Genomic DNA, 21519 nt, shown 5'->3' on the forward strand with positions numbered 1-21519 from the left:
TTCTCCCACAGTCCAAAGATGTGCAGGTTAGGTGGATTGGCCGTGCTAAATTGTCCCTTTGTATCCAAAAGGTTAGGTGGGGTTACTGGGTTACGGGGATAGGGTGGAGGTGTGGGCTTAAGTAAGGTGCTCTTTCCAAGGGCCGGTGCAGACTTGATGGGCCGTATGATCTCCTTCTGCACTGTAAGTTCAATGAAGAGCAAGGAGGTTGTGCTGAACTTGTACAAGACACTAGTTAGACTTCCATCTGGAATATTGTGAACAGTTCTGGGCACCACACTACAGGAAGGATGTGAACGCATTGGAGAGAGTGCAGAAAAGGTTTGCAAGAATGGTTCCAGGGATAAGAAACTTCAATTATGAGGATGGATTGGAAAGGTTGGCACTGTTCTCCTTAGAGAGAAGAATGTTAAAGAGGAATTTTATAAACGAGTTCAAAATTGCGAGGGGTTTGGACAGAGTAGATTGAGAGAAACTGTTACCACTCATAAAAGGATCAAGAATGAGAGGACATGGTTTCAAAGCGATTTGCAAAGAAGCAAATGTGATGTGAGAAAATACTGTTGAACACCGTAAGCGGTCCTGGAGAAATGAGCTGCCTGGAAGTGTGGTGGAGGCACGTTCAATCGAAGCATGCAGGAAGGCATTTGATGATTACACGAATAGAAACAATTTTCAAGGGTATGGGGAAAAGACAGGTGAATGGCCCGAAGTCATAATGCTCATTTGGAGAGCCAGTTCTGACACAATGGCCGGGATTCTCCCTTCTGGGGACTAAGACCCCGCCGGAATCCTCCGCACCTTCGGGGGCTAGGTGGACGCTGGAGGGATTGGCGCCGCTCTAGACGGCGCTGAAGGGACTGCGCGGGTGCCAAAGGGCCGGCATGATCCCGTGCATGCACGGAACCGCCGGCATGGTTCCGCGCATGCGCAGACCATTCAGCCTATATTGGCGCATGTGGGGAGGGTTCTCTTCTCCGTGTCAGCCATGTTGGAGCCCTAAAGGGGCTGGCGCGGAAGGAAGAAGTGACCCCACGGAACAGGCCCGCCTGCAGATCGGTGGGGCCCAATCGTGGGCTAGGCCACTGTGGGGGCCCCCTCCCGGAGTCGGATCCCCCCGCGAAACCCCGAGGACCGCCCCAGCCGACATACCTGCCAGGTCCCGCCAGTATGTGAGATGAGTGATTCACGCTGGTGGGATTGGGCAAAAATGGACCCATCAGGGCCCGGAGAATTGCCGGTTGGGCCGCCGCCATTGGCCGACTGGCGTGGCATGAATCCCGCCCCCGCCCGAAAAACGGTGCCGGAGAATACGGCAGCCGGCGTCGGGGCGGGATTTGCGCCTCCCCCGGCGATTCTCCGACCCGGTGGGCGGTCGGAGAGCATCAAGTCAAATGTTTGGAAAATTGTAAGGGTCCGAAAATCCCGGCCAAAGTGACAGAAATGAAAAGCTGGCTGACAGTGACCATAAAAGGCAGAGTAATCTTTGTGCAAAATAAATTTATTCTGACAGCAACAGGGCCTTTACAACATTGCAAAACAACAACAAAGCGATAATCCCACTGTTATTTCAGGAGGGAATTGCATGGTGCGGTGTGTTCAGCAGTTGAAACCTGTGCAGTGGCCAACGTGGCCCATATTCCTCACCACCACCAAAGTGTTTCGCTTGAAGCATTAGAGATTTTGCAACATTGGAACAATAATGAGGGAACCCATATTTATCTACCTAACCTGGGGGAGTTCTAGAATTTCCAGCTTCATTTTCCTCTCCCAACACTGGATGGATGACCATGTGAAAGACAGGCCTGGAAGAAATAGGCTTTGCCTTTCCAACCACCCCTCAGATTGGTGCAACAGGGAGGGATCATCTGTTACATTTTTAGCACTCTCATCCTCTGGCTGTTGTTTATGCACCCAATCGTGCCATGACGTGGGAATGGACTTGGGGAAAGTTGGGCCTAAAGGACTAGACTCATGGGGTTTCATTCTCCGCCGGCGGGAGTCTCCGTTTTGCCGGCACCCGGGGGTTTCCCGACGGCGTGGGGCTGCCCCACAATGGGAAACCCCATTGACCGGCCGGTGTTACGGAGACTCCCGCCGGCCGGTCGGGGCAGAAATGTGGCGGGGCGGGTAGGAGAATTTCGCCCCTGAACTTGAAATCCTGGACAGATGTAGATAATGGGAGGAAAGTTTACCTCATTTAAGTTGGTAAGAGGGGCAAAGAAGAGCACAGCTATTGATTTGTCTTACATTGGGTGCCGCTTGACAATTCTGGATCTGGAATCCATGTGTCCACATTGGCTTAGCCTCGAAAGCCTTTTGATGATGAAACATAAAAAAGTGGTAAAATGATGATCTGTGAGAAGCAATCCTCCTCCCCATGGTGACTCCTGTAACAGGTTAATAATTGTTTTAAACTGTAAGCAGCAGGTCACCTCAAGACGCATCATGTTTTAACACTGAAAGATTTTACAGGGAAAATATAATTCAAAGGATGAAATCTAATGCGTATTCCTGATATTGTGAAATTATTCAACTGTTTCTACATTGAGCAATAAGGAAGTGATAATCCATGATAAACAATTCTGGCTCCTGAATGGCCAGGTTGCGGCTGATCTGATATCATTTCAACACACCTTCAGGTAGCATTGTGCCGTGGGGTGCATTTGTGGCACAATATGTACACATATGTCACCCGCCATATTAAATGCCTTGGTGCCCATTTTATTATTGTAAAATGGCATCACATCACCCAATTGCTAGACCCATAGACTTTTTGCTTTTAACTGATTGATCATTATCCCAAATGGCCTTTCACTTATTTGTGCTCTATCGCTAGATGGCTACCATTTAACGGTAGCACTGTGGTTAGCACTGTTGCGTCACAGCACCAGAGACCCGGGTTCGATTCCCGGCTTGGGTCACTGTCTGTGCGGAGTCTGCATGTTCTCCCCGTGTCTGCGTGGGATTCCTCCACGTGCTCCAGTTTCCTCCCCCAAGTCCTGAAAGACATGTCGTTAGGTGAATTGGACATTCTGAATTCTCCCTCTGTGTACCCGAACAGGCGCTGGAGTGTGGCGACTCGGGGCTTTTCACAGTAACTTCATCACAGTGTTAATGTAAGCCTACTTGTGACACTAATAACGATTGTTATTATGAAAGAAGAGCATGAAGTCTCAAATATTGATAACCTAAACATTAATCGTTGAATTCAGGCAGAATGCGGCTGCACCGAGTGCTTTACCTGTCTAAAAAGGCCAGCAGTAGAGTTCACACTAAGTTAGTCTGCATTAGCCTTCCCTGTCATCGTTGTCAGTCCCTTGGATCGAAGATGACATCTGCCAGACATCATTAATATGGAGCCACAGGTTTTGGACAGAGAGGACAAGATTGGCCCTGAGGCGCCGGAATGTGGCGACTAGGAGCTTTTCACAGGAACATCATTGCAGTGTTAATGTAAGCCTACTTGTGACAATAAAGATTATGATATTATAAAGGAATTGGGGGGTGGGGGATGTTTCTGGAACCAGGCCTCTGATCCCTGCTCTTCTGCTTTTGTTGCCAGTGGAGTTGATCTTGAATGATCATGGTTGCTGGAGGATATCTGCGTGGGTTTCACCCCCACAACCCGAAGATATGCTGGTTAGGTGGATTGGCCACGCTAAATTGCCCCTTCATTGGAAAAAAAATTATTTTAAAATAAATGGTTGCTGGAAGAATTGGTTGTGTTGAGAATGCTGGAGTGCGTTTGGCTGTCTTCCCACTTGTCTTTGGGTATCCTGCGGAATCACCATTGGTGGACGTTCTCTGGCATCCGAGGATGCCTTTGGTAGGTCCAAATCTCACTGCCATGTAGAAGGGTGGTGACTACTGCACTCTCCGGTCATCATGGCTTGCCATGCCACTGGATAAAGATTTCCAACCCATCAAGATTGTGCACTGACTTTCTAATGTTAAAAGCTGGCGCATATAGTCACCTGCCAAGGGCACTAAAGAGCCCGACAACAATGGACAAGTGACAACAGAGACAGAGATTTGTACTTGCATGTGGACAGCTGAGTCCTCAGATTGGGTTCAGTGGTTCTGCCCAGCAGTCTCTTTCCCCTTGTAGTAGTTTCTGAACCCCAGTGAGGTGGATAGGTTGTGGCTCTGCTCACAGCTTGCTTTTCCACCAAGACAATCCCTGATAATATCTGCAGACGTGACTGCTTGGATGATCTGGGCAGATCTAGGAAGCAAATCTCTATTAAAGCACATATTTTCAGTCCTCAGTGGCAAAACAGGCGGATAAACGAGGCACATATGCACAACGGAAGTGAAGGCGAACGAATGCCATGGTAGGATTGACGCTCTCCAATTGTCATGGCTGGCCATATAATTGGGTAAAGATTGCCAACCTATCTGCTAGCCTTATTTGTAGTTCAAACAAGATCAGCACTAGTGATCAAACCGGAGTCTCCCTGGTGTGTATGGATTAATCCCACACGGGGCATTGAGTATAAAAATTGGCAAGCCATGCTGTATAAAACCTTAGTTCGGCTGCACTTGGAATATAGTGTTCAATTCTGGTCACCACACTACCAGAAGGATGTGGAGGCTTTGGAGAGGGTACAGAAGAGATTTACCAGGATGTTGCCTGGTATGGAAGGCATCAGCTATGAGGAGAGGTTGGATAAATGTGGTTTGTTCTCACTGGATTGTCAGAGGCTGAGGGGCGGCCTGATCAAAGTCTTCAAAATTCTGAGGGCATGGACAGAGTGGATGGTCAGAGGCGTTTTCCCAGGGTGGAAGAGTCAATTACTAGGGGACATGTGTTTAAGGTGCGAGGGGCAAAGTTTAGAGGAGATGCGCGAGGGAAGTTTTTTTACACAGTGGGTGCCCAGGAACTCAATGCCGGAGGAGGTGGTGGAAGCGGGTATGATAGTAACATTTAAGGGGTGTCTTGACAAATCCATGAATAGGATGGGAAGAGAGGGATAGGGACCCCGGAAGTGTAGAAGATTTTAGTTTAGATGGGCAGCATGGTCTGCACGGGCTTGGAGGGCCGAAGGACCTGTTCCTGTGCTGTACTTTTCTTTGTTCTTTTTTCTTTGTTAATTTACCTATTACAGGAATGAGAGAGCACGTTACGGCACTCTAATGTTATTCAAGTCAAGCAGAAAAAAATCCTTCTGCCATAAGCCCCAGCTCTGAAGAAAGAAGGTCAACAAACTGTTTAGGTTTAGTCAAAGATTGGTGAATTCGCAGAAGGGAAATGCCTGGGAGTAGTGAAGACCAGTCCGATTAGCAAATGCAACAGAAAACTGGATGGGTATTTGGCAGTGAAGCAATTGCAAAGGGTGTGTGAGAGAGAGAGAGCAAAGTGGAATTGGGCTGAGGAACATGCAATGGGGACTTCCCAGCCTATGCTGTGTTTTACAGTCTGTCTCTGATTATTTGGCTCCCATGATCTTCTCACGTCAGCCAGTGAGACAGTGATACATAAAATAAAGTAAGTATTACATAACAGTGCAAGGAACTAACACAATATTATTTTTACATTACATTGCCATGCTATACAGTGTCTTATACAAATTGCAATATGCTCCTCAGCAATTTAAGCAAATTAATCGTTCTAAAGAGAGTGCATAACATTTAACACAGCATCACATGTAACATGGAGAAATGATAAGGCAAGTTCCGCTGCTTTTACAAGAGTAATAAAATTTTGGAATGACGCTGGGGATGTTTCTCTCCCCACAACCCATAAGATTTGTTTTTACATATTGAGGAGCAAGACTCAAAAAAGCAGCAGACAATACAAATTAAATTGGGAAGTAGTGACAGCAATCTAGGGTTTCAAAAAAACAAAGGCCTTTAGGAAGGGGGAAAGACTGAGAGAGATGAATGAGATGGAGTAAAATCAAACCCATGAATCTTAATTTCAACACAATGAGAAGTGAAGTAGATAGTGTAGGATGATGAATTTGGCACTTACAAGGAACAATAGAGAGACCACAGTAATTCGAATGAAACTGAGAAAGACAGGACATGATGGATTGAGAACAAAATGTAGCCACAGCCCCTTTGAGAGTTGACTGGTGATCTGATGGTCACCACACCTCAGGGAAGGGGCAAGGTTGAGAAGGCAGGGTCTTCATGAATAACTTCAGCCAGTACAGGAATAAAACTCACGTGTTGGCATCACGCCACATCACGAACTAGCTGTCTAGCTAACTGAGCTAACCGGCCACCTTACACTGAATTACGTCGAAAGTCAAAATTTTGTGGCTATAAAGATGGCTCAATTTTTGGTATTCATACATGCACAGTTGAACATGGAAATCCAGAAGTTGCTGTCAGTGATTACTATAAGTCGTCGGAGCAGACCATCACGTCTTCTCCGCAAAGCAATGAAATCGTGACTGATCTGAAATGTTAATTCTCAACGCCACTTTCCTGCCTCATCCCCATAACCCACGATTCCCTTACTGATGAAAAATCTGTCTATTTCAGTCTTGAAGATACTTAACGATCCAGTCTCTACAGCCCTCTGTGGTAAAGAATTTCACTGATTCACTACGCTCAGAGACGAAAATCCTCCACATCTCTGGCTTAAATGGGTGATCTTTTAATCTGAGATTGTACCCTTTGCTCCGAGACTCTCCCACAAGAGGAAATATCTTCACAGCATCTACTCTGTCAAGTCCCCTGTGAATCCTATATGTCTCAATAAGGTTGCCTCGCATTCTTCGAAACTCCATGAGGACAGACCCAATCTACTCAACCTCCCCTCATAAAAAAATCTCTCCATTCCCAGGATCAACCTAGTGAACCTTCGCTGGATTGTATCCAATGCCAGTATATCTTTCCTTAGATAAGGGGACCAAAACTGTTCACAGTATTCCAGCTGTGGTTTAACTAGTACCTTGTATAATTTCAGTAAGAATTCCGATTACTCGATTCCCTTTGAAATAAAGGCCCACATCCCATTTGCCTTCTCTATTACTTTCTGAACTTGCCTGCGAGCTTTCCCTGCTCCTCCACTGTTGGAGTGTGCTGTTGGGAGTCCCTGCAGGCAGAAATCTTCTGAATCATGTGATTTAAGGTGAACACTGGTGGTTAGCAATGTTGCATCACAGCACCAGGGACCCGGTTCGGTTCCTGGCTTGGGTCACTGTCTGTGCGGAGTCTGCGTGGGTTTCCTCCGGGTGCTCCGATTTCCTCCCACAAGTCCCAAAAGACGTGCTGTTAGGTGGATTGGACATTCTGAATTCTCCCTTTGTGTACCCGAACAGGCGCCGGAGTGTGGTGACTAGGGGATTTTCACAGTGACTTCATTGTAGTGTTAATGTAAGCCTACTTGTGACAAGAATAAAGATTATTATTATTTGTTTGAAAGCCTTTGGAAAAGTTATGCTTTGTTAAATGAAGTGTAACTGGATTTTTAGCAATATACATAGTTCAGATTTTCCAATGAATGACCTCTTTGCCCCTGAAAATCTATTTTTACATTTGTGGAATGTGAACATTTCTCCATTATGATAAAAAGTGATATGTAAAATCGTTTTGTTGTTGAAGTTTGTTTGTGGTATTTCAATCTTAATCCCCTATGAACGTTCTAATTTTGCCACATATAAATTGAATTAAAAATGGCGAATAATCAGTGGATGCCACTTCCAGTTTTGCTGTCTGTGGGAAGAATTCTTCAATGTGATTAGCTACTTAGCTTGCTTGAGGCTGCTGGATTTTGGAGATCCGGTGAAGCCAGAATGAAAGTAATGCCAGAAATTCACAGCCACAGAGATTGCTAAATCTTAGCGGGGCTGTGTTCTTTGAGGTTAGCAGCAAGTGCTGTCATTTTGCTACTGATTGCAATTTCCGGGCCATATTATTTACAATGTGGACACAGGTCATTTGTTCCAACTGGTCCAGGTTAGTGTTTATGCTCCACACGAGCCTTCTCCCATACTAACTCCATCTGACCCAATGTGAACACTTATTGCTTTGATTTGGTTTTGTTTCCATTGGGAATGCTGGTCACCCTGGTATTGTACTCAGCCTCTTGGGCAGTCTTTGAGAAGGTCACAATGGACACCATATCTGCTCCGATGTCCACCTGTGACCTCCGGCAGATGAGCAGCTTCTTCAGCGCCCGCTGGAAGTCGCGGTTGAGGAAGGCGTACAGCATGGGGTTGATAGTGGAATTGCAGTACCCGAGCCAGGTTATCACTTTGAAGACAAATGTGATGACGTCGCTGGACACATCGGCGCTGTGTACTGCGAGCCAGACATTCAAGACAAAGTATGGGAGCCAGCACATGACAAAAACCGAAATGATGATGCTCATTGTCCTAGTGGCCTTGTTTTCCAGCTGTAGGTTATTTGGCCGCTTGCTATTGGGATGGTAGTGGAGGTCCAGAGTCTGTGACATGATTCTCCTGGATTTCAGCCGGGATGCCCGATAGATGAAGAAATACATGCTGCACATGATCAGGAAGGGGATGTAGAAGGCCAAGGCGGATGCCACGATAGCGAATGCCCAGTTGGTCACGAAAACACATTCTGTCCCGATATCAAAATTGATGCCTGGTATTTCATTCCATCCTTGCATCACAGGTAGAAATGATATCAGTGATGAGTAGACCCATATAGTCACTGCCATTATGATACATCTGCAAAAAAATGATAAAGATATGAATAATATTTGTCTTAACATATTAAGACAATGTGCTGGAAAATGCTATTAAAGGCATGTGGAAATTTATCAGGCAGTGGGAAGTGGAGATTTAACACAGGGAGTGGGAGGGAGAGAATGGTGGAGGGATGGGGGATGGGGAGGGACTATTGGTGTCATGGGGTTTTTGGAAAACACCATCTTTACCTGCTCGCTATCAATCTGCCACAATCCCTTCCTTCTCCAGACACCCACCAAAATATTTCTTGAATCCCTCAACCTCAAATGGCATCCCCATTTATTAATCTGTTTTTCACTTGTATGCCCCCAGCCTTCATATCTAGATTGTACGACTTGTACCCATGAGGCCAGCAGGAGAAGCCAAACAGAAGGATAGAATTTCTGAGTCTTTGTACGTAGCTCGGTGTCTCAGTAGCAGCAATAACAAACTCAGAATCATAGACTTATAGTGCAGAACGAGGCCATGAGGCCCATCGAGTCTGCACCGACCCTTCGAAAGAGCATCCCACCTAAGCCCACACCACCACCACATCCCCGTATCCCAGTAACCCCACCTAACCCTTAGTGTTTTGCCCTTAGTGTCCAAAAAATGTTAAGTGGGAGTTACTGGGTTACGGGGATAGGATAGATACATGGGCTTCAGTAGGGTACTCTTTGTAAGGGCCAGTGCAGACTCGATGGGCTGAATGGCCTCCTTCTGCACTGTAAATTCTATGGTTCTAACCCTTTTGGACACGAAGAGCAATTTAGCATGGCCAATCCACCTAACCCGCACATCTCTGGACTGTGGGAGGAAACCGGAGCACCCGGAGGAAACCCACGCAGACACGGGGAGAACGTGCAGACTCCACGCAGACAGTGACCCAAGTCAGGAATCGAACCTGGGACCGTGGAGCTGTGAAGCGACAGTGCTAACCACTGTGACACCATGCCGCCAAACCTGCATTTACATTGCGCCGGTAACATAGTAAGACATTCCAATGTGCTTCAGAGGAGTGTTTCCAAAGAAAAATCAGCCACGTAAGGAGATGGTAAGTTAGATGAAAGGTAGGCTTTAAGGAGTGTCTTAAAGGACACATAAAAGAGGTGGAGTGATCATGAGACTTCAGGGCAAAAATCGGGAGCTTTGGTCGTCAGCTACTGAAGGTTCGGCTGCCATTGTTGCAGTCTTTAAAATCAGGGTTGTGGAAGAGGCCAGAATCTGAGGAGAGCAGAGACCTCAGAGGGTTTTAGGACAAGGGGAGATTGTAGAGATTGATAGTGGTGATGCCGTGAAGGGATTTGAAATGAGCATGAGAATTTTAAAATCTAGTTTCTGCTGAACCGGAAGCTAGTGTAGGTCAGCAAGCTCAGGGTAGTTGGGACTTAGTGTGAGTTAGGACAGAGCTTAAGTGAGAGATTTGTACTTGGAGTGCACTGGAATAGTCAAGTCTAGAAGTAGCAAAGGTATGAAAGCGATTCAGCAGCAGGCAAACTGCACAGGAAACCTGTAGATTCTCAGCTTTGCAATGTGTGTGATGTTCGATCAATAACTCCAGACGAGATTGGATGACAATTGAAGGCTTTATTGGAGACCGCGGCGACTGCCCGGGCCTGGCATCCCGCCACGAAATGGCCCTTTTTGCTGCACCCTTTGCAGGTGGAGGAGCGGGACGGGCAGCGCTGCCCGGGGTGTTTGGCTTGCCCGCAGAAATAGCAGCGGGGACCCCCGGGGCTGCCTGGTAGTCACCTAGCACAGGCTTGTGGGGGGATGGGGGATGCATCGGAGTCGGCCGCGGAGGGGGGGTTCCACGCTGCCCAATGGGCCGCCGTGCAGTCGAGTATGTAAGCGCGGGCGTTTCGGGAGGCCACATCCAGGGAGCTAGCAAAGGCCTGTGCCTCCTTGAGGCCTAGTGTCTCTTTTTCTAGCAGCCGCTGGCAGATTTGGGAGGACAGCATACCTGCAACGAATGCACCTTAATCAAAAGTTCTGTGTGTTTGCTGGCTGAAACTTGCGGGCAGTCACAGTTCCTACCTAACACCAGGAGCGCACGATAGAATTCCTCCAGCGATTCCCTGGGGATTTGTCGCCTCGTCGCGAACAGATGTCGGGCGTGTTCTTTCAGCAGGGTCATTGCGGCCACAAAATCGTCCACATCCTCAATGAGGTTGTAATCTCTGGGCTCACCCTCGAGTGGAGAACTTGCAGTTTCTGGTCCTCCGTAGGTGCAGTCATGGCCGTCCTGAGGTACCCTTTGAAGTACGCCAGCCAGTGTTTGAAGGTTGCCGCTGAGTTTGCCGCGTGGAGGCTGAGTTGCAGACAGTCCGGCTTGATTCAGAGCTCCATTCTTTAAAATCTAGTCCAATAAATTGATGCTCGATCAATAACTCCAGAAGTGAGATTGGATGACAATTGAAGGCTTTATTGGACTAGATGTTTCCCCCAGCAGCGCAGGTACAGAATGCAGCTGCTCGGGAGACACAAGCTCTTATACTCCACCTTACTGGGCGGAACCAGCAGGCAGGCTCCACCAATGATATTGCTGTCTCAGGTACCTCCCACACCAATGGTCTTACAGCATCAACCTGGGTACCGTAATGCCCCTAATACCAACTACCACAGTGTGTTTACGTTTGCGAAGTGGTTTCTTGTCATGGATAAGAATGTGGAAAGGCTCGCAGCCTGGAATTTGCACAACCTGGAGGTTAGACCCGGAAATGTGCCTGATCCACGTCCATTCGGCCAACATGCCATTACTATCAGATTTCCCACAAATCGCATTAGAAAACATCCAAATGTAAAATGGGTGCAAATTAGCAGAAACAATTGGAGACCAAGGAAGGCACTGAGCCCACGCCATGGGCGGTAAATTCCACCCCCCCCCCTCTCCCCGCGGCATTTTTTCCGGTGACGAAGGTGGCCCGCCATGGGCTGCCGGCGGGATCTACCGGTCCCGTTGATGTCTTTGCCATTTTGCGTGGCTCGCCCATCCCGCTGCCGGTGGGGGGGTGGGGGGGGGGGGGGGGCTTCAGTGAGGCCAGAAGATCCTGCCACTAGGAAGGGACGGAAAATCCGACCTGATACATTTCGTTCTTTATTTGTGAAAATTAAAGTTTCCACTCATTTAACTGTCATTAATGTATTTCAGGTACAGAGGAGTAGAAATTCTCTTCAGATAGATGATATCAGACTGACATATACAATACACAACACAATGTACTGAGTTCCATTGCAGTCAGTGTAATTAAATAAGTGACGCTCTGTATAACGGCCTGCTGACCCAACACTGACAGGTTTTGTTTCACTGTCCGAAAGGAATTTCTATGTCAACATGTTGTAGAACCATCAATCTGGGAAGCCCCTTTTAATGTTGAATGTGATTTAATTTGGACAGACATCCAGACCAAGAAAAAGAAAACCCAGATCAGGACTCTGCGAGGATTAATTTTTCAAACAAGACATTCAATATTTTTCACTGGACCACCTGAAAAAACAAGGCTGTTTTTTGCTGCATCTGAAAGTTTGAGGAGGGGATTCAAACAGAGTGCAACGGCAGGAGACTTGCATTTGTAACCTGGGAGAAGAGCCAGCCCTGTCGGTGGCGATGCACTCTGCGAGGGGATCTGTAAGGTGAATGTAAGCACCCCAGGAAAATTGGTCATCAAAGAGTTAACATGCGTGGTTCACGTGCTCTTAAAATTCCACAATCTTTGAGGCCCCACGTTTTATTCTCGTCCCAATTACACGTCCAATCTAACAGGTATTTTCCATTCAGGGAACAAACAAAATGGTCTGAATTTTGTGAGCAATGTGATCAGAAATGGATCGAGGGCAGTTTGTATCTCCACGTTTGGGGATTCCCTGGGCTTCCCTCCCTCCACAAGGTCACTGCACCTGTCAATAACAACCACCTTAACAACAACTCACAACTATGTTGCAGCTTTGAAATAGTAAAGCACCTCAAGGTGCTTCACAGGAGTGTTATCAAAGGCCATTTGACACTAAGCCACATGAGGGGACATTCAGACAGGTGACCAAAGGATTGGTTGAGGAATTACATCTTAAGGAGTAGCTTAAAAGAGGAGAGCGAGATGGGGAGGCTGTGACATTTAGGGAGGGGATTCTGGAGCACAGGGCTCCCAAATTTGACCGATCTTGGTAACTCTCAGTGATTCTAGCCCACTCTCCACAACCCTGGGGCCTAACTCCCCACCCCCGTCTTCAAATTTACAAAAGTAACAACTTTAACCACAACAATTAAAGATAGCTACAATTAACAGCATTTGTTTCGCAAAGCAATGTTCTACAAAGGTACCAGGCTGGCACACATCGTCACCCGCAATGTCCTGTGAGTAAGTATGGTAGAATGCCAGCACTTCTGAAACATGCTGATTACAATTATTACTAAGGAGAAAGACAGAGAAAGGATTTTGATTATCACAGGCACCGCACTGGAAATTTGCTCGCTCACACACTGAGCGAGCTGTAAAAGAGTTTCACTGACCTTTTGCGAGACATCCTCTTTGGGTAGTGGTATGGGGTGACAACTGAGCAGTAGCGGTCCAAGCTGATGAAGCACAGGGTGACGATTGAGGCGGTACAGAACATCACATCGAAGGAGATCCAGACTTTGCAGAACTGTCTGCCAAACATCCACATTCCCGTTACTTCATAAATAATACTGGAACAGGAGAGACACTTGGGTTAGCCAATGGCACAAACTGGTAGTTGGCTACAGGTGCCTAAAGGAACAGACTACGTCATATTATATTCTGAATTTGAATTGCACTTCAAAGGGCAAAAGGCTGGGGTTCTCTTTCTGAAGGAAAGAGTAGGCTGAAGGGTGACATGATTGCTGTCTTTAAAATTATGATTTTGAATAGGGCAGATGTAGCAAAAATACTTATGTGGGAGTCCAAAGCTAGGAGTAATGAATGTCATAGTCACTAATATATCCAATAAGGAATTCAGAAGATACTTATTTTTCCAGAGAAATGTTAGAATGTGGAACGCACTTTCCACAGGGAGCCGTTGAAGTGAATAATATGGATGCATTTAACGGACAGCTACATAAGTAAATGAGGAAGAAAGGGATTAGTGTATGAAGAGGCTTGTGTGGGCCAGGTGGGCTGTTTCTGTGCTCAATCAACTAGCTAGGTAATTCATATCTCGAGTCAACACTGACTGAATTGTCACTGGACATTTAATTTTCTACTCCTGTCACTTGTATGCTCTGTTTAGTTGAATGGATTTGCACCTGACTGTGATAAATTATGGTGCTTGGCTGACTCATGGAAATTGAGTGCGAATGGGGAGATTAACAAATAGGAATGTAACCACCACTTCTTATCAATTTCGGACTGCCTTACACTAGTATTCTTTCACTTACAGGAAAAGAAAATCAATCAGTGCTCTTGAACGCGCTGTAATCCTTAACACATCTTCTACGCGCATCAATCCAGCTGCTTTTTAAAGTGGTTCATTGAGTCCAAATCCGGTGCCTTCACTACCTGACCGACAGTAAGGTTCAGAGGTTGGCACATCTGTCCGGAGGTTTTCCAGGAGAATACCTCTACTGCACTGCTGCGAGAAGGTTGCCTCTGCTCCTTTCTGAAGACCATGAGCCATAGGAGCCAAAGGAGGCCATTCAGCCCATCGAGTCTGCTCCACCATTTAATCAGATCATGACTGATAATCCTCAACTCCACTTTTCCGCCTTATCCCCATAATCCTTACTTCCCTTACTGATTAAAAACCTGTCTATCTCAGCCTTGAATTTAACGACTCAGCCTCTACAGCTCTCTGCGGTAAAGAATTCCACTGATTCGCTACCCTCTAAAAGAAGAAATTCCTCCTCATATCATTCTTTACATATACTACCCAAGATCCTGAGTATTAACAGCATTTTCTGTTTTTATTTCAAATTTCCGCCATGTGCAGTGTTTAGGTTTTGCCTCATCTGACTGAGTGGGCAGGTGGTGGCAGTGCTGACAGAGAGGGACAGTCTGGAGGTAGTTGAGGTGGAGGTGAAGACCATCCCTTGGTGAGTCACAGGTACAAGTCATTCAGAGCTTACACTCTTCATCACTACCAAAAGACCTCTGCACGGATAGAGAGGATAGGATTTGGCTGTAACCCATCCCCCTACCATGCATGACTAGCATATGGACACTCAATGTTTGGGCTTGCACTAGTCCTTTGGTTTCTCTTACCCATGTGGCTCTCAGTCCTACATTTTGGGATGTGGTCAGAGCTGAGATAGGCTGATGAGTGGGAAAGCCAACCCAGCAGAGCTGGGCCCCAACAATCTTGGTCTTTGCTTTTTATTCAAACTGGCCAGTTGTGGGGGGTGGGTAGGGTAGGGGGGGTGAGGGGGGGGGGGGGCGCAGTCCAGGAGAACTCCTGCTGCCTGCAGCACCGTGAGAGTCAGCAACCTCAGAAGAGCAGGGGTGAAAATGATCGCAATAACCTGCAGTGCTCCAGAACTTACACCTCTTCGCTTATGTCTTGGCCTCCAGCTCCAGACTGCCCTTCTCTGTCAGCACTTCCACCACCAGCTCACTTAGAAAACCATCCCAAGCTCCAGCTACTTGAGCCAAGACACTAATTCTCTCTCCCAGTCCAACAGGTTTATTTGGAATCACGAGCTTTCGGAGCATAGCTCCTTCATCAGGTGAGAAGCTTTTTTTGTGGTAGCACCATGTGAGAGAGATCCTGTCATTGGCTGAGAGACTGGCATGAAGAGATATTAACACTGGCATAGATTGAGAGAACATCAGCGGATTTCTCCGTCGGTGGGATCCTCCGGCCAGCTGGTAGCACACCCACGCCCGCAGGTTTCACAACGCTGTGGACTGGCCACAATGGCTAGCTGTGGGAACGGACATTCCTGCTGCCGGCGATATCGGGCTGCACAGGAAAACACCGGCGGTGGAGCTGGTTAGCAGGTTCAAATTAAGGGGTACACATTAAGGGTCCAAAAATCTGTCCTGGTCCACCCACGTCTACGCTACCACCAAGAAAGCACAACAGCGCCTATACTTCCTCAGGAAACTAAGGAAATTCGGCATGTCCACATTAACCCTTACCAACTTTTACAGATGCACAATAGAAAGCATCCTATCGGGCTGCATCACAGCCTGGTATGGCAACTGCTCGGCCCAATACCGCAAAAAACTTCAGAGAGTCGTAAACACAGCACAGTCCATCACACAAACCTGCCCCACATCCATTGACTCTATCTACACCTCTCGCTGCCTGGGGAAAGTGGGCAGCATAATCAAAGATCCCTCCCACCCGGCTTACTCACTCTTCCAACTTCTTCCATCGGGCAGGAGGTACAAAAGTCTGAAAACACGCACGAACGGACTGAAAAACAGCTTCTTAATCGCTGTTACCAGACTCCTAAATGACCCTCTTATGGACTGACCTCATTAACACTACACCCCTGTATGCTTCGTCCAATGCCGGTATTATGTAGTTACATTGTGTACCTTGCGTTGCCCTATTATGTATTTTCTTTTATTTCCTCTTCTTTTATTGCACTTAATGATCTGTTGAGCTGCTCGCAGAAAAATACTTTTCACTGTACCTCGGTACATGTGACAATAAACAAATCCAAAACACGGCTGGCGGACCGGAGAATCCCACCATATCCTTGGCATTGCGTTAAAGATATTACTTTCTTGCTATATATACTTATAAATATCGTGTTTGGAACTGCGATGTAAAGCTTGGTGAAGAAATATTAAATACCATATTGTTTTAGCAAATCAATGTTGTATCTTGATATAAATGGTCAGGGGTGATTTTTCAAAATGACCCTTCTCATGGGCAGCCTCGATAACAGTTTTCTATCCCTTGTGAAATTCATGAAAAACACATGGATGATATGTACACCCATTGAGCAATGTCAAAAACCAGGAGTGACACTGACCCACTGTTACACCGTATATAAAAACAAGGGGCACGATTGAACGGCCCGACCTGGTGACATGACAAGGCCGTTAAATCTCGCCCTTCATTTAAATATGTATGCGCCAGATTATCCCAGCGTCTGGGAACGAACACCTGAGCCTGGGAGACTTTCCCATGTCTCTGTTTAGCACTGGTCAATACAACTTTGGACCAGGCATAACTGCACTTGGGGTTCTCCTAGGCCATCGGAGGCCCCGGGTTCTGGGCAGGGTGGTACCCTGACACTCGCACTGCCACATGGGCACCTTTGCACTGCCAGTCTGGCACCTTGGCACTGTCACCTGAGCACCCTGCCATCCCGACACTTCCAGGGTGCCTGAGTGGTACGACTGGGGCACTGTCCAGGTGCCATGCTGGAAGTGCCAAGGTGCCGGGGTGCCAGGTTATCCAGGCAGTGAATTGGGCCCGGGGGTGCCTGCCTTGCGAGGGGGGCTCGAGGATCCCCTAACAAGTGAGTTGGGGCATTGGGGCCTCCAGAGGCCGCTGATGAGCTGAGCTCATCAGTGCAGGAAACTAAGGTAAGTGCGGCCTCAGCTGGATGCTCCTCCCCACAGGAACCCATCCCTTGGCTTTTTCCCCCCTCTAAGTTGCTAACAATATGACGGACTGAGCTGCCAGTGGGGTGCGTGGCTTCAACGCCACTTTTCCCCATCTGCTGCGACACTCTGCCTCAGAAAGGGAAAATTCCGCCCCACATCCTTTACAGTGAAGACAGACACAAAATATCTATTCAACGACTCTGCCATTTTCTTGTTTTCCACGATCAAGTCCCCAGACTCACTGGCCAATATTTTCAAGACCCACCTGCCACACAACTGGAAATTCCTGCCCAAAGTCAACTTTTGATGGCCCATCAGATTTTCTGCCCCATCGCAACGATTTCCGTGGTGGATAGGACCAGAAAATCCAAACCACTCTCTTGAGGACCATTGAGTTGCTCTTTTCCTACTTAAATATTTGTAGAAATTCTGACTCTGTTTTTATATTGCTTGCTAGCTTCTCTCATACTCAACTTTCTCTTTTTGTCATCATTCTTTGCTAACCGATCTTCTGACCTTCCACTAATCTTTGAAGATTTGTGCAGCGTTTCCTTCAATTTGATAAAATCCATAACTTCCTTATTTGGCCACAGATGATGCATCCTTCAAGAAGAGTCGTTCTTTCTTACTGGGGTAAATCTTTGCTGAGAGTTATTAAATAGCTCCATAAAGGTCTGCCGCTATTTGCACTATCCTATCTTTTTAATAATTTTCCTAGTTTACTTTAGGTAGCTCTGCCTTCATACCCTTCATTAAGGTTTAAAACACTAGTCTTAAACCCACACATCACCCCTTCAAACTGAACATGAAAGCCAAACATGTTCTGATTGCTGTCACCTTTACCGTGAGGTTATTGGTTACTCCTGTCTCATTGCTCACTACCAGGTCAAGAATAGCCTGCTCCCTGGTTGGCTCTAGAACGTACTACGCAAAGAAATTGTCCCACATACACACTGGTATCCCATTTTCCAGGCTGCCTTTTCCAATCTGCTTCTTCTATCTACATGTAGATTAAAGTCACCAATGATTATTGTGGACCTTACTTACACTTCCCGTTTATTTCTTGCTTTACTCTCTGTCCTACAGTGACACTACTCTTTGGGGGCCTACAAACTACTCCCACAAGTGACCAATTACTATTACTATTTCTTATCCCCACCCAAATGGATTCCTGCACCTTGATCGTTTGAGCTAAGGTCATCTTTGTACGAATGTATTACTGCAATAATGACATCCTTAATTAACAGAGCTACCCCACCACCGTTCTGTAGCTTCCTCTCTTATAAAAATGTCAAACATCCTTCATTATTCAATCCCAGCCTTGGTCACCCTACAACCATGACTCCTTGACGGCTTTCAGGTCAAACTGGTATAAATCTTGGTGAGGCTACACCTGGAATATTGTGTGCAGTTTTGGTCTCCTTATCTGAGGAAAGATGTTCTAGTGATAGAGGGAGTGCAGCGAAGGATTACGAGACTGATTCCTGGGATGGCAGGATTGACATACGAGGAGAGATTGAATTGGTTGGGATTGTATTTGCTGGAGTTCAGAAGAATGAGGGGGGATCTCATAGAAATCTATAAAATTCTAACAGGACTAGACAGGGTAGATGCAGGAAGGATGTTACCGATGGTGGATGTGTGCAGAACCAGGGGTCACAGTTTGAAGATGTGGTAGACCATTTAGGACAGAGATGAGGAGAAATTCCTTCACCCAGAGAGTGGTGAGCCTATGGAATTCATTACCACAGAAAGTAGTTGAGTCCAAAACATTGTAAGGTTTCAAGAAGCAGTTAGATATAGCACTTAAGGCGAAGGGGATCAAAGGATATGGGGGAAGACGGGATCAGGCTATTGAACTAGATGATCAGCCATGATCATAATGAATGGCGGAGATGGTTCGAAGGGCCGAATGGCCTCCACCTGCTCCTATTGTTTTTCTATGTTTCTGTACATATTTGCTTGTAACTTGGCTGGCAGTTCATCCATTTTGTTACGAATGCTGCATGCATTCAGAGAGAACCTTTATCTTTAACCCTTCCATTAAGAGTACCCACGCGTAGGCCAAACCAGGGAAGGATGGCAGATGAGTTTTTATGACAATCGATAGTCGCTTCCTGGTTACTATTACTGAGATGAGCTTTCAGTACCAGATTTTTTTTGTTAATTGAATTTAATTTCCACCAGCTGCCATGGCAGGATTTGAGCCCCATTCCCTCAGATCATGAGGCTGGGCCTCTGGATTACTAGCACAATGACATTGCCACTACACCAGTAAGGGCAGCACGATGACATTGCCACTACATAAGTAAGGGCAGCACGGTAGCATTGTGGATATCACAATTGCTTCACAGCTCCAGGGTCCCAGGTTTGATTCTGGCCTGGGTCACTGTCTGTGCGGAGTCTGCATATCCTCCCCGTGTGTGCATGGGTTTCCTCTCACAGTCCAAAGATGTGCATGTTAGGTGGATTGGCCATGATAAATTGCCCTTAGTGTCCAAAATTGCCCTTAGTGTTGGGTGGGGTTTCTGGGTTATGGGGATAGGGTGGAGGTGTTGACCTTGGGTAGGGTGCTCTTTCCAAGAGCCGGTGCAGACTCGATGGGCCGAATGGCCTCCTTCTGCACTGTAAATTCTATGATAATCTATGACCACCATTTATCCTTAGCCATCTCCTCCTTATTTGGACCCAAATTGCTACCCTGGTTTAGCAACTTGCTGTTACCCTCTGATTTACTACATCCCCTCTCACATGATCACACCACCCCACACTCACCCCATCTTTTAGTTTAAAGTCCTTTCCACCTCTCAAGTGATTTGACTCACCAGAACACAGGTGCCAGCATGGTTCAGGCGAAGACAATCTGACTGGTACATCTCCCCCTTTCCTTAGTACTGGTGCCAATATGCCATGAATCAAAACCCATTTCTCCCACACAAATCTTTGAGCCACATATTCACTTGCTGTTATTGTTTACCCTATGCCAATTTTCTCATGGCTCAGGTAGGGATTATTACCTTTGATATTCTGCTTTTTAATTTGACCCCTAGTTGCTCACAATCCCTAATCAGAAACTCTTTCCTAGTCCTATCTACATCCTTGATCTTTCTGTCTCCATTTCCGGCAATAGACTATCCACTAATATCCACTACAAGCCCACTGACTCCCACAGTTATCTGGACGACAGCTCTTCGCACCCTGCACCGTGTAAGGACTCCACCCCTTTCTCTCAACTCCTTCGCCTCCGTCGCATTTGTTCTGATGATGCCACTTTCCAAAATGGTGCTTTGAAAATGTGTTCCTCCTTCCTCAACCGTGATTTCCCATCTACAGTTGTGGACAGGGCCCTCAACAGTGTGCGGTCCATCTACCGCGCCACTACCCTCGACCCCTCCACTCCCTCCTAGAACAAGGATAGAGTCCCACTCGTTCTCACATTTCATCCCACCAGCCTCCATATGCAAAGCATAATCCTCCGCCATTTTCACCAACTCCATCGTGATGCCACCACCAAACACATCTTCCCTTCACTCCCTCTGTCAACATTCCGCAGAGACCGTTCCCTCCAAGACAATCTAGTCCACTCCTCCACCATACCCAGTACCTCTCCCATCACCCATGGCACCTTCCCATGCAATCGCAGCAGGTGTAACACCTGCCCCTTTACCTCTTCCATGCTTAACATTCCAGGCCCGAAACACTCATTCCAGGTTAAGCAGCGTTTCACTTGCATCTCTTCCAATTTGGTCTACTGCATTCGCTGCTCCCAATGTGGTCTCCTCTATATCGGAGAGACCAAACGCAGACTGGGTGATCGCTTTGCTGAGCATCTTCGGTCTGTGCACATTCAGGACCCTGACCTCCTGTTGCTTGCCATTTTAACAAAAAATCCTGCTCCCATGCCCACATGTCTGTTCTTGGTCTGCTGCAATGTTCCAGTGAAGCGCAACGCAAACTGGAGGAACAACATCTCATCTTCCGGTTAGGCACGCTACAGCCTTCCGGCCTGAACATCGAATTCAACAACTTCAGATGATCAGCTCTACCCCACCTTGACCCATTTGTTTTCATTTCATCTTAACTGTCTTTTACCATTTCTTTCTTTCTTAATATACATTTAAATTCCCCCCCCCCCCCGCGCCCCCCGCAATCTTATCCACCTTTCCTTCACCTTTCTCCTCTTTGCTCCCCTTCCACTCCCCCCACATCTACAGTTCATCCTCTGATGTTAGTTTCCCTGCTGTATGACCTTTCACATCTTTTGTTCTCTCTGGGGACTGCCATTAGCACTCTTTCCCCTTGGTTTCTGTGGCCATTAGCCTACCCGGTTTCCCTGGGTTTCTGTG

The 21519-nt window shown here is 46.9% G+C and overlaps 1 protein-coding gene across 2 annotated transcripts in view; it reads right to left on the bottom strand.

The window, feature by feature from the left end:
- Positions 1-1330: 1330 nt before the first annotated feature.
- LOC140409279 (histamine H2 receptor-like) overlaps positions 1331-21519 on the bottom strand; it is a 50997-nt gene continuing 30808 nt past the window's right edge. For both annotated transcript variants that reach the window (XM_072497650.1, XM_072497652.1), the window contains exons 3-4: positions 13162-13338; positions 1331-8654 (exon numbers count right to left, since the gene is read on the bottom strand). In XM_072497650.1, the coding sequence (XP_072353751.1) occupies positions 7979-8654; positions 13162-13338 (853 nt within the window). In that variant the 3' untranslated portion in view covers positions 1331-7978. The remainder of the gene's footprint in view (positions 8655-13161; positions 13339-21519) is intronic.

Source organism: Scyliorhinus torazame, chromosome 3 (genome assembly GCF_047496885.1).
Source record: "Scyliorhinus torazame isolate Kashiwa2021f chromosome 3, sScyTor2.1, whole genome shotgun sequence".
Lineage (NCBI taxonomy): Eukaryota > Metazoa > Chordata > Chondrichthyes > Carcharhiniformes > Scyliorhinidae > Scyliorhinus > Scyliorhinus torazame.